Here is an 11,197-nt window from a genome sequence, read left to right as displayed (position 1 = left end):
CCTGCCCCACAGAGTCAGTCCTCAAACGCAGAAACTCGATTTATTAACCCCTAAATTCCAAGTAAGTAGGCCTGTATCAGAACCAAAGAGTTGTCATGTCACACCAGAAAATCCAAGTAATTGGAAAGACAATTCACTGCACATGCTTCCAAGAAGCAGAGGAGACTATGAGAACGCCAACCCTCTAATGCAGACTCAGAACAGCACTTAGATAAAATTTAGCAGAATGCACACAGTTTACATGGAATAAAAATTAGCCAGAAAAATACCTTAGAAAAGATTTTTCCCCCTGTGGATTCCAAGAAACTTTAAAGATATTATGGAATTCTCAATCATTATATTCAAACTACAAAGCCAACATCTGCTAATACTATTTTCTAATTATATCTTTCTTAAAAGGAAATAAGGTAAAAATCTGATTTTGAAATATTGACAGGATCCTCCAAAGTATTAACATCTTTTCATCTGAGAACTTTACTGTAAACGTATCTTACAGAAAGAATTATTCAATACTCATTACAAAATATTAAAGAAAATAAATCTATTCTTAACCCAGACTCTTCATCCACAAAAGTTTAATGACTAAAATAACACAACAGAATGAACAAATGTTTTATTGGCATGTTCATCGTTGTAAACAGCATCTGGCATGAAAAAGTTTTACCAAAACCTTTTTAATTGATTTTTATAAATTAGATGGCATTTTCAAAATTTATGTAGAATTGTGTTCATTGAAGTCATATTTAGCAAAGCAAAAACTTGCCCATTCTAATAGACTTTGCAATGAAATCATGTTGACTACATCAGCCTGTGCTATGACCTTACTAGCAAGTTTTTTTCAACACGATGTTAAGACGCTTTCGCAAAGTTAAACTACATGTAACTACAAATCAACTCCAAAAATTAAAGTGGGACTTACAAGGGTTCGAGAAGATTCAAACTTGAAGTAAATCTTCAAAAGTAAATGTACAAAGGAAAAAACTGAAGCCGCTGAACAGAAAAACCTCATTAACAAGGGCAAATACAATTGTATGGGACCCAGCACTGAGGAACCTCACTGAGGATTACATGTACATAGACTGCTATACTCCTCAATGTACACAAATGTACATCATGAATGGTACGTGAAAAGAATAACCATGGGAAATAGTTGAACTGCAATTATGATAACTCAATAGGATCAATTTTATTTACATGCTGAATGAACGAGTGAACCATATTCTCTACATCCATAACTTAAGTACAATCAGTTATAATTACAATATTGCAGCAATTTGAGCTGCTACCTGCTGGGAGCGGTCTAAGGGAAACGTTTTGATGTTCCAGAATAATGTTTTAATACTTTGCAAAAAATGAAACAAAATAAAAACACAACTTCACAATTCTTTACTGGGTTATGGCTGGTTCTAAGAATTTCTCTCTTCAGCTCCTATTTTTGCTGCTTTCCAAGAGTCAACACACAGTTGCATTTACTTCCAAATTGTCAATGAGGTAATGTGTGTATCAGTGAAATAAACAGAAAATTCATTCATTCATGGCCTTTGCACAGCTTTTATTATGAAGCTATGAGCATCCTGTTTGAGGCTAGTTTTACTAGCGGCTATGTGCACATTTGTCCGCAATAAAAGAAGTGTACTCATTCCCCTTCCCCCTTTCCTAGTAGCAGGTTTCGCTTTTTGTTTTTTGTTTTTATTTTTTTTGCACATCCCTTTTCACTTTACAGTACATTTGACTATAGTGCACAACATGATTCCAAGTCAAAACAGTGGCCCATTGGGCACTGAGCTTCTGATTGGTGAAGGGCAGTCCAATCAGTGCTGGTGTCACTGGGTTACCCCTAACCATGTCCGGCCATAACGGCACTACACAGTAGCAGTGAACCATCTAATTAAAACCAAAAATCCCCCAGGGAAAATGCTACACTAGCAGAGTCAGTCTTGAGTCAGATCTTTATTTGGTGCTCCATCCAGATATATTTTTAGTGCTTTCTCTTTCCGAGGTGAGTACGTTACACGATGTCCCGTCTTCTGCAGTCGACTGCTTTCTTTTTTCATCAGTTCATTTCTTTGCTCATCTGTTAACTCCATTAATTCTTCTGTTTTATCCCTACATTTAAAATATTAATTACATATTAGATTGGTATAGCCATCTGCCTTTAGTAACTTACGCTTGAATGTTATAATGCTCCTTGGTAAGAAAATGAAATCTGATTGTCACTGGTGAAGTTAAATAATCTCATACTAAGATGTCCTGGATGGCAAATGTGTTTATTATATTAACACAGCAATGACTTCTAAAAATGGTACAGAAAAATTCCCATGCTATTGTAAGTGTAATAACAGCCACCACTGATTGAACATTTATATGTAACATGTACTATGGACAGTTTTGTTAAATGCAGTAGTCCTTGTTCTCAGAAAATCCTGCAAGGCTGACGTCACTGTCACCATTTCACAGATGACGAGGAGTTAGGTAAGTAACAAAGCCTAGTCAGAACTCTTATCTGCCAGGCATCAATGACTATTCTTTTTCCTCCGTATTTGTGCTGGCTCACACAGTAGCCACTTGCTACACGTGCCTACTGAAAGCTTGAGACCTACTGGAAGCGTAACACACACTATTTCTAAGAATTACTGTAAGAAAAAGAATGTAAAATATCTCATGAACAATTTTTGATATTGACTACATGTTGTGATAACATTCTGGATATAATGGGTTAAAATATTTTATTAAAATTAATTTCACCGGTTTCTTTTTACTTTTTTAAGTGTGGCTACTAGAAAAATTCAAAATGTAATGTGTGGCTCTTGTACTAAGTACTGGTCAGGGCTGCTTTATACCATAAAAAAAGTAAAGGTATTTATGGAAAACAAGATACTTATGAACAACAAAAATGTTACATCACTATGAATAACAAATACACTGTAAAGATACCTATAAAATATGACGGCACCATCATCACAAATATAAAGAGGCCAGACATTTAGGGTAGAAACTTTAGGATTCCAGTCCAAATCCTGATGAATATCAAGGACAGAAATATCGCAGGGAAAAGTTCCTCTACCCTAAGGAAAAAATAAATGAATGAATAAATCATGCTGACAGCCATGTTTATTGAGCACCAGTACCCAAAGGCAAACACTCTCAAGACTTTACCTTAGCAAATTCAATATCTTCCAAAGGAATTCCACTGATTTCACAAAGCTGTAAAAGGAAACATTTTATATGAGTTCATTTAAAAAATAAATTTGCTTAAATAAGTTATCAACCTTTTAACCCACACAGAAATAGCTTGATGTTTTCAAAGATGGAATAAATGTTTGATATAAGAAATTAGAAAAAAAAAAGCAGAAAGTGAAATCGTCTCTTGTCCACCCTGCAAATACCATGTCCCAGAAATGCCAACTTAGTATATTCCTCCTAGACCTTTTCCTATGCACATATAAACTACATCACACATATCTAAAATGCACAAAATTATATTTATGAAACCTCTCTATATAATACTTTTATATAGCCTATATATAAGAATAGGACACAGAATAACCTCATGATCTTCAACAGCTGAACAATATACCATTTTATTCCCTACCAATGGTCACTGAGCCTATTTTTAATTTTTCTAGTTACAATGCTATACTATATATACCTTCATGAACATCCTTTCATATTTCTGCAAATATTTCTTGAGAATGAATTCTTAGATGTGGACTTGCACATCTGAAAAGGTGATAATGCCAAAGTGAAGCCTGAAACAGTGATGTCAATTTAGCCACCTATCAAAGCTGTATGAGGGGCGCCTGCGTGGCTCGGTCGATTAAGTGTCCAGCTTTTGATTTCAGCTCAAGTCATGATCTCACAGTTCATGCGTATGAGCCCCACATTGGGCTCTGTGCTAACAGTGCAGAGCTTGCTTGGGATTCCCTCTCTCCCTCTCTCTGTGTGCCTGCCCTACTCGTGTGAACGCATGTGCGTGCACTCTCAAAAACATACAGACATTAAAAGAAAAAAAAAAGCCGTGCGATCTTGCCTGTTTTCCCAAACTGACAACTCAAGGCATTTTATTTCCTACACTTTCAGCATTTTAAGAGGTAAAGAATGCTGTTACTGTTTTAACTTGTATTTCTTCTTCAATGAATTGCCTATTCAAGTTCTTTGCCTACTTTAAAATTAGATTATTCACCTTTTTCTTATTAATGCAGTAGCTCCATATAAATACGGACCATAATGCTTCATATCTGTTTCAAATATTTTTCCCCTTCCTTGTTTTTTATCTTTGTTTATCGGCTGTTTATTAAAAAAAGAAGAAGAAGAAGAAGAAATTGGAGGGACGCCTGGGTAGCTTAGTCAGTTGAGTGTCTGACTCTTGATTTCGGCTCAGGTCATGATCCCAGGGTCATGGAACAGAGCCCTACATTGGGCTCCATGCCCCGTGAAAGATTCTTTCTTTCTCTCTCTCCCTTTGCCTCTCTTCTCCACTCATGCTCTCTCTCTCTAAAATAAACATTTTTTAAATTAAAAAAGAAGAATTGGAGAGGAGGCTGTCTGGAAGGTTTATACTTTTATGTGGTCTTTTCCTTTTTAGTTTCTGGTATTATGCTTACGAAGATCTTTCTGTCTCTAGAACATAAAAATATTTTCAACCTTTTCATCTAGTACATTTAACATTTTATTGTATTTTTATATAAATTTAATATATTTAGAATTTATTTTTGCGTTTGGTGTGAATTATGGAAACAAAGTGTTTTTAAGATGCCAATTATCCTAGTACTGCTTATGAATAATTCACCCATTCCCCAGAGAGCCACAGAATTCCAACCTTTAAATTGAAAAATGCAAAAGAGAGCTTCATATAGATCCTTTATTCAATTCCACGTATTTTAAAAAGCGTTTGGCTTTTTAAAATATATACAGCAATTTACTCTAGTAACTTCTAACTAATGCTAATTACTCAGGACAAACTTGATTCAAGTAACTAAAAGCGAGGGGTCCACTTCTGGATGGCCAAAAGCCAATGTAATTTTTCAAAGCATCAGGAGCCTAAGGAAACAAGGAGAGTGTGTGACAAGGTGTCACAAGGTATGAAAGAGACAAAGAAAGAAAGGTTGACACGTGAGTATTTGGCACTTACTTCCTAGGTTATCTCTTATGCAACACGGAGAAAAACACATATTAGTTCAATTTATTTCAAATGAACTTACCTTCTCTCGCAGCTCATCAACACTACTGCTTTCCAACACAACCTCCTGGAAGGGATCCAGCTTCATTTCCGAAGGCCTCCACCGTCTTGACAAAACTGCAAGCTGGGACATGGATTTCATCTTCTCCACCCCTATGAAGATGCAAGATTAGGTCATCTTTCTCTTTTCTCTAGAGGCCCATAATTTGACTTTTCCTGTATGGCCTGACTAAACAAGATTTACTTCAAGTGTTCTGCTTAGAAAGTGCACATTAAAGATCCCACTTATCCCAACAAGTTTTTGAGAATAAAATATTTCCTCTCTTCCCTCCAGTCTCTGAAGGTAATTCTTTACTCTTTTGCAAGCTCTCCTTCTACCAGGATCCTAATTTCACTCCTTCCTGAGTCCTGCTGGACACTGCTCTATCAACTACTCTTTTCTCTGGATTGCCAATCTTTGCTTCTCTACTGGCTACCACCCCCACAATCTAACATCATCAAAATCAAATCATCTTCACTTTATCTTCTTTTTTCACTCCGGCTCACACTAATCCCTCTCTTCTCTTTTACTCAAACCTTACTGATTCTTCAAAACCAGCTCAATTGTTACCTTTCTCTCTGGTGTACACGAGAGCAAACTGTACTGATTTGGTCCTTAAGTACCTATGATTTTGGAATTACAGGTTTGCAGAAATTGTGGAATTTCTGGTTTTCTTATAGACTGAGCATCTGAAGTGCAATCACTAGTTCTTATTCATTTTTGTAGCACCAGAGATTAGCAGTGTCTGGCAATTTACAGGTCAATAAATGTTTCTTAGATTTAATCACATGATTTCACATGATTTATTTCTCACTCAACTATTGTCAAGCTAACATATATACTGAAATGATACTGACACAGGTACCCACCATCCAGTAACATCTCCCGGCTAACCCATCTCTGCTAATACATACTCAATCCTCCCTAACAAGGGGAATTTCTCTGTCCTTCGCCATCTCTTCTTGGTCTACTCAGACACACTGGTTATTCTCTAAGGCCCCAGACACTCACAGAAGGAATCACAATCTGGAACACTTGTCTCCACATCATAGTAGATAGTGTCCTGGCTGTCCCTGACTCCCCTGTTAACTTGTCAAATACTCATAGTTTTAACAATTGAAATTTAAACCAAATCAGACCTTAAATAGCATGAAATAGGTGAGGTGTTAGTATTATTGAACCCTTGGAAAACTATCATAATCTTATGATGTTTTAATTTCTAAGGGGAAAAAAAGGAAAATCAAAATCTTTCTAGGCAATAGCAGTCACAAAAGAACATAGAACTAGTTGTTTCCCTTGATATGATCACCCCAAAGCCAACTTTTCTCCCATTACCTCCTCCAAAAAACAATACTTTAAATGTTCCCATTTAGATCATTAAAAGCAGGAGGTGTGACAAACACAGGTCCTCTTCTGGGTCACTTTTACAGGCTGAACTGTGTCTCCTCAAAAAGACATTTAAAGTCCTATACCCTAGTACCTCAGAATATGACCTAATTAGGAAATAGGGTTGTTACAGTGGTAATCAAGCTAAAATGCGATCATTAGGGTGACTCTAATCCAACAGGGCTAGTGTCCTTATAATATGGGGAAATGCGGAAGCAGACACACAAGCATACACAGATGCATGCACATCTCACATCATGTTCAGATGAAAACAGAGATCAGGATGATGCATTTAACAAGCCAAGGAACACCAAAGACTGCCAATCAACCACCAGAAGCTAGGGGAGGGCCATGAACAAATTTTCCCTCACAGCCCTCAGAAGGAAGCAAGCCTGCCAACACCCTGACTTCAGACTTGCAGCCTCCAGACTGTGAGACAACACATTTCTATTGTTGAAACCATCCAGTTTGTGGTACTTGGCCATTGTTCTCAAAATCCCTGGTAAATTATCAATACCACATCCTCAAAACAAAATCAGCCATAACGAAAAAAGAAACTAAATAACAAACACAGGTAAGAAAATGTTAGCAGAGTTTCCTGTAAAAAGTACTATAAATGCAAACTTCAAAACTGTCAACTTCCTGTAAGGAGAAATTAATATTCTCAAAATTAAAGAAATATTTAAAAGGCAAATGCAACCCAGAGTAAAGGTGGAAGAAAACTTGTTCTTTGATAAAAACTATAGGCTTCTATTAGTTCCAGAGCATTTCTGATAGTTCCCCACAAAAATATGGATGATACCATCAAGAACTTCAAGGAAAACCTCCCAGTTGCTGGAGATATTAATGTCTTCTTCATAAATATGATAATCCAGAAAGACAGTGCCAGGGTTCTTCCATGTTTTTTTCCTTAGACGAAATCTACAAATGTGATAAGACATTTTAAACTACTATTACTTGAGATTGTTAACCTGAAAACAACAACATGAATCTGACATCAATGAATAATGAACTATATTTAAATATAAAAGTCAAGTGATTATTCATTAAAATTTTGGGAAAATATGAGGTGCCTGGGTGACTCAGTCAGTTAAGCATCCGACTTTGGCTCAGGTCATGATCTCGCAGTCCATGGGTTTGAGCCCCACATTGGGCTCTGTGCTGACAGCTCAGAGCCTGGATCCTGCTTCTGATTCTGTCTCCCTCTCTCTGCCCCTTCCCCCGATCACACTTTTTCCTCTCTCTCAAAAATAAATAAACATAAAAAATTTTTTTTTAATTTGGGGGAACTATAATGAAATCTTCCCCCAATTTCAAATTTAGTATCCTACAGAGGAAGCGCAAACAAATTCTAATACTTTTGCTTACTTCTATTAATCTGTAGTATTAAAATTCTTAGTAGAGGAATTCTTTAATTCTGGTTTTAGAAAATCATACCAATCCATATCAACAGACCACACAAGATTTCCTCTAATTGCTGATGATACTGTAATTTTACTTTACCTGTCAGTACTGAGCTCTAAACCACACTGCTCCCTGAGTTGAGGAATTAATTCCTCTTTTGATTGCCGTACTGTCATTCCTTTAGCAAACACAGCATCTAGCAGAAACTTGCATGGCTAGGAATACAAACATAAAACAATCAGAGAGCTGAATTACACATTCAATAAGGGTACACAAGACATTTTATTTGCACTGTATAGTATGACAATTATAGGACTGAGTTTAGGAGCTGATCTTCCTAGGTTCAAATCTTGGCTCCACTACTTACTAAGTAAGCTATCTTGGGCAAGTTTACTTAACCTTTCTGGGCCTCCTTTTTAATTTTTTTAAATAATTATTATTTTTTTTATTTGAGGGAGAGAGAGAGAGAGAATATGAGCAGGGGAGAGGGGCAGGTGTCCCCGGGCCTCCTTTTTTTCATCTGTAAACCGGGGGTAGTGTCTTCCTCACAGAGTCATTGTGAAGATTAAATACCACATTCATATTTCTCTCCTTATAATAAAGTGATTGCAATTCTGAAAGTAAAAATCACTTTTATGGATTAAAATGAGGGAACTGCATACTACTTCTCCAAATATGTTCATTCATTGTCTCAGAAGGGACATTTTATCTACAAACCCCAAACGCAGATGAAACATTCACATGTAAGAGATATGATGGGTTGGGGCACCTTGGTGGCTCAGTCAGTTAAGCGTCTGGCTCTTGATTTCAGCTCAGGTCATGATCTCATAGTTCGTGGATTTGAGCCCCACATTCGGCTCTGTGTTGACAATGTGGAGCCTACTTAGAATTCTCTCTGCCCCTCCCCTACTCGTTCTCTCTCTCTCTCTCTCTCAGAAGAAATGAAAGACACATGATGGGTGCTCAATAAACTCTCTGTTGGACAAATGAAGGCGTTTTATGAAAAATTTCTCCATTTTCAGCAGTCTGTCTTTATCTGTGATTTCCCCTTCTGAACATTCAGTTACTTGCAGTTAGCCAACTGGGGTCCGGAACAAATGATGCTTCTGCCAAATCATCAGAAGATCAGTAGTAACCCAATGCTATGTCACAGTGCCTATGTTATTCCCCTTACTGCATCTCATCACACGCACATTTTATCATCTTATGTCATCACAAGAAGTGTAAATATAATACAATGAGATTTTTTGAGAGAGACCACATTCACATAATTTTTATTACAGTGTACTGTTGTAACTGTTCTATTTCATTTCTGGCAACAGTTAATCTCTTACCTTGCCAAATGCATAAGTTAAACTTTATTAAGGTATACATGTCTAGGTAAGAGCATAGTGTATATGTAGGGAGTGGCACGGCACTATCCTCGGTTTCAGGCATTCACTGGGCGGAGGGGGGTCTTGGACACATCCCCTATGGATAAGAAGGGGGGAATACGGTCTTTGCTATTTAGTTTGCACACTTGTCTAGGTCCTCACTAAGATGTTATAAACATCCCCAAAACAGGGACTTTGCCTTTTTCTTCTGGGCATTTGTCTGGCATCTGTTACATGACCTTGGGCAAGTTACATAACTTCTTTGTGCCTCAGTTTCTTCATCTACAAAATGGGAATAATAATATCTACATCATAGCTAACTGATGCAGATTCAAGGAGTTAACATCTGTGAGCATATGGCAGCTACGAGATAAATGAATGCCTGCTAAATACTGAAATGACTCTCTGAATGCAAAAAATCCTTACATGCTCTACAGATCAACTGCTATCCCCCTGGAGCACTATGTGAGAATTTCTTAAAATCAAGCACAAACAAGTCTCCTTTTCAAAGCAGGAAATGTCTGCCTCATTCCAACATGTGTAACAATACTTTAAAGCAGAGGGAAGGCAAAGAAAGGCTTGAGGACCACATTTGTCTGCTGCATGTTTTTGTAAATAAACTCTGTTGGGACACAGCTAATTCCACTGGTTTATGTATTGTCTACGTCTGGTTTTGTGCTACAGGGGCAGAAATGAGTGGCTGCAATACAGGCAATATGGCCCGCACAACCAAAATAGCTTCTGGAAACAGTGTCCTGTCTGTGCTTTAGAGACAGCAAAAGAAATGACGAGTCACAACATCTCTGAACTCTATGTTTTTAATAACTAGCAGAAGTGACGTCATATTGCTCTGAAGCAGCTTACTTACCTCTTGCTCATTGACCAGCAGCTGGTACACTTTAACTCTGTATTCTCCTTTTTTAAGTGCTCTCCCCAGTCTAATTGTAATCTATAAATTAAAAACAGTTTTTTAGATGTATTACCTCCGCAGAATAAACAACCCATTCTCCCCACACTGTTTAGTTTGGTCTTCAAAAATTCTCTAGATTATGGGCTCTTTGAGAACAGGTGTATCTTTTACCTCTGATTCCCAGCACCTAGAACAGTAACTGACACACAGTTAACACTTAACAAATGTTTATTAGATGAATGAAAAAAAACGACCAATCACTAAACATAAAAACAAAATGACCCTCTTAGGGCGATTTCATCTTACTTGGAAACAGGGCAAGATGTTCTCAAATCTATCATGTAAAACAGACTCTAATTATTTGAAATGATTTTAATCAACCTTATTGTCGTCTGAAAAGGATGAAAGTGTCTCATTCAGCCGGACGCTCTCAAACTCCTGGTTGCTGGCATACACCCGGAAGACCTTGAAGTGAGAGGACAAAGCTCCAACAAAGGGCTCTAAGTGTTGTTTGAAAGCAGCCAGTGTAATTCTTTTATCAACATGCACCATCAGCCCTAAGTACAAAAAAAAACAAAAGCGAAACAAAAAAAGAAACCTCTTAGAATATAAATAAAACAGATCATATGCACTTTATTATACTGTACAGGGAAAAAGTACCCCCTTCAGTTATTTGACTTTAAGCTAATACACAACATTGCATGGACAAAAAAACACGGACACGGAGCATACGATAAAATCCAACAGCTTCAACAACTTCCAACATTCTGAGAGATTGAAATGCTAATCTATTTATTTATATATGCTGCTGAGTCCCAAACCAAACTTCAGGAAAGTCTTTTCAACTACATACATTCCTAGTTCTTCACAGTAATAATGTAGGCTCTGGCTGGGTTCCAACCGTG

General features: G+C 37.1%; 1 protein-coding gene across 2 annotated transcripts in view; it reads right to left on the bottom strand.

Annotated features, from left to right (window-relative positions):
- Nucleotides 1-598: 598 nt before the first annotated feature.
- USP47 (ubiquitin specific peptidase 47) overlaps nt 599-11,197 on the bottom strand; it is a 105,771-nt gene continuing 95,172 nt past the window's right edge. For both annotated transcript variants that reach the window (XM_015537931.2, XM_042959483.1), the window contains 8 exons: nt 10,674-10,849; nt 10,251-10,331; nt 8,109-8,224; nt 7,408-7,526; nt 5,202-5,332; nt 3,157-3,204; nt 2,935-3,065; nt 599-2,106 (listed from right to left, as the gene is read on the bottom strand). In XM_015537931.2, the coding sequence (XP_015393417.2) occupies nt 1,932-2,106; nt 2,935-3,065; nt 3,157-3,204; nt 5,202-5,332; nt 7,408-7,526; nt 8,109-8,224; nt 10,251-10,331; nt 10,674-10,849 (977 nt within the window). In that variant the 3' untranslated portion in view covers nt 599-1,931. The remainder of the gene's footprint in view (nt 2,107-2,934; nt 3,066-3,156; nt 3,205-5,201; nt 5,333-7,407; nt 7,527-8,108; nt 8,225-10,250; nt 10,332-10,673; nt 10,850-11,197) is intronic.

The sequence above is a fragment of the Panthera tigris genome, chromosome D1 (genome assembly GCF_018350195.1).
Source record: "Panthera tigris isolate Pti1 chromosome D1, P.tigris_Pti1_mat1.1, whole genome shotgun sequence".
Lineage (NCBI taxonomy): Eukaryota > Metazoa > Chordata > Mammalia > Carnivora > Felidae > Panthera > Panthera tigris.
Note: the sequence above shows the minus strand (reverse complement) of the source record. Positions and strands in the feature narration are given on the sequence as shown.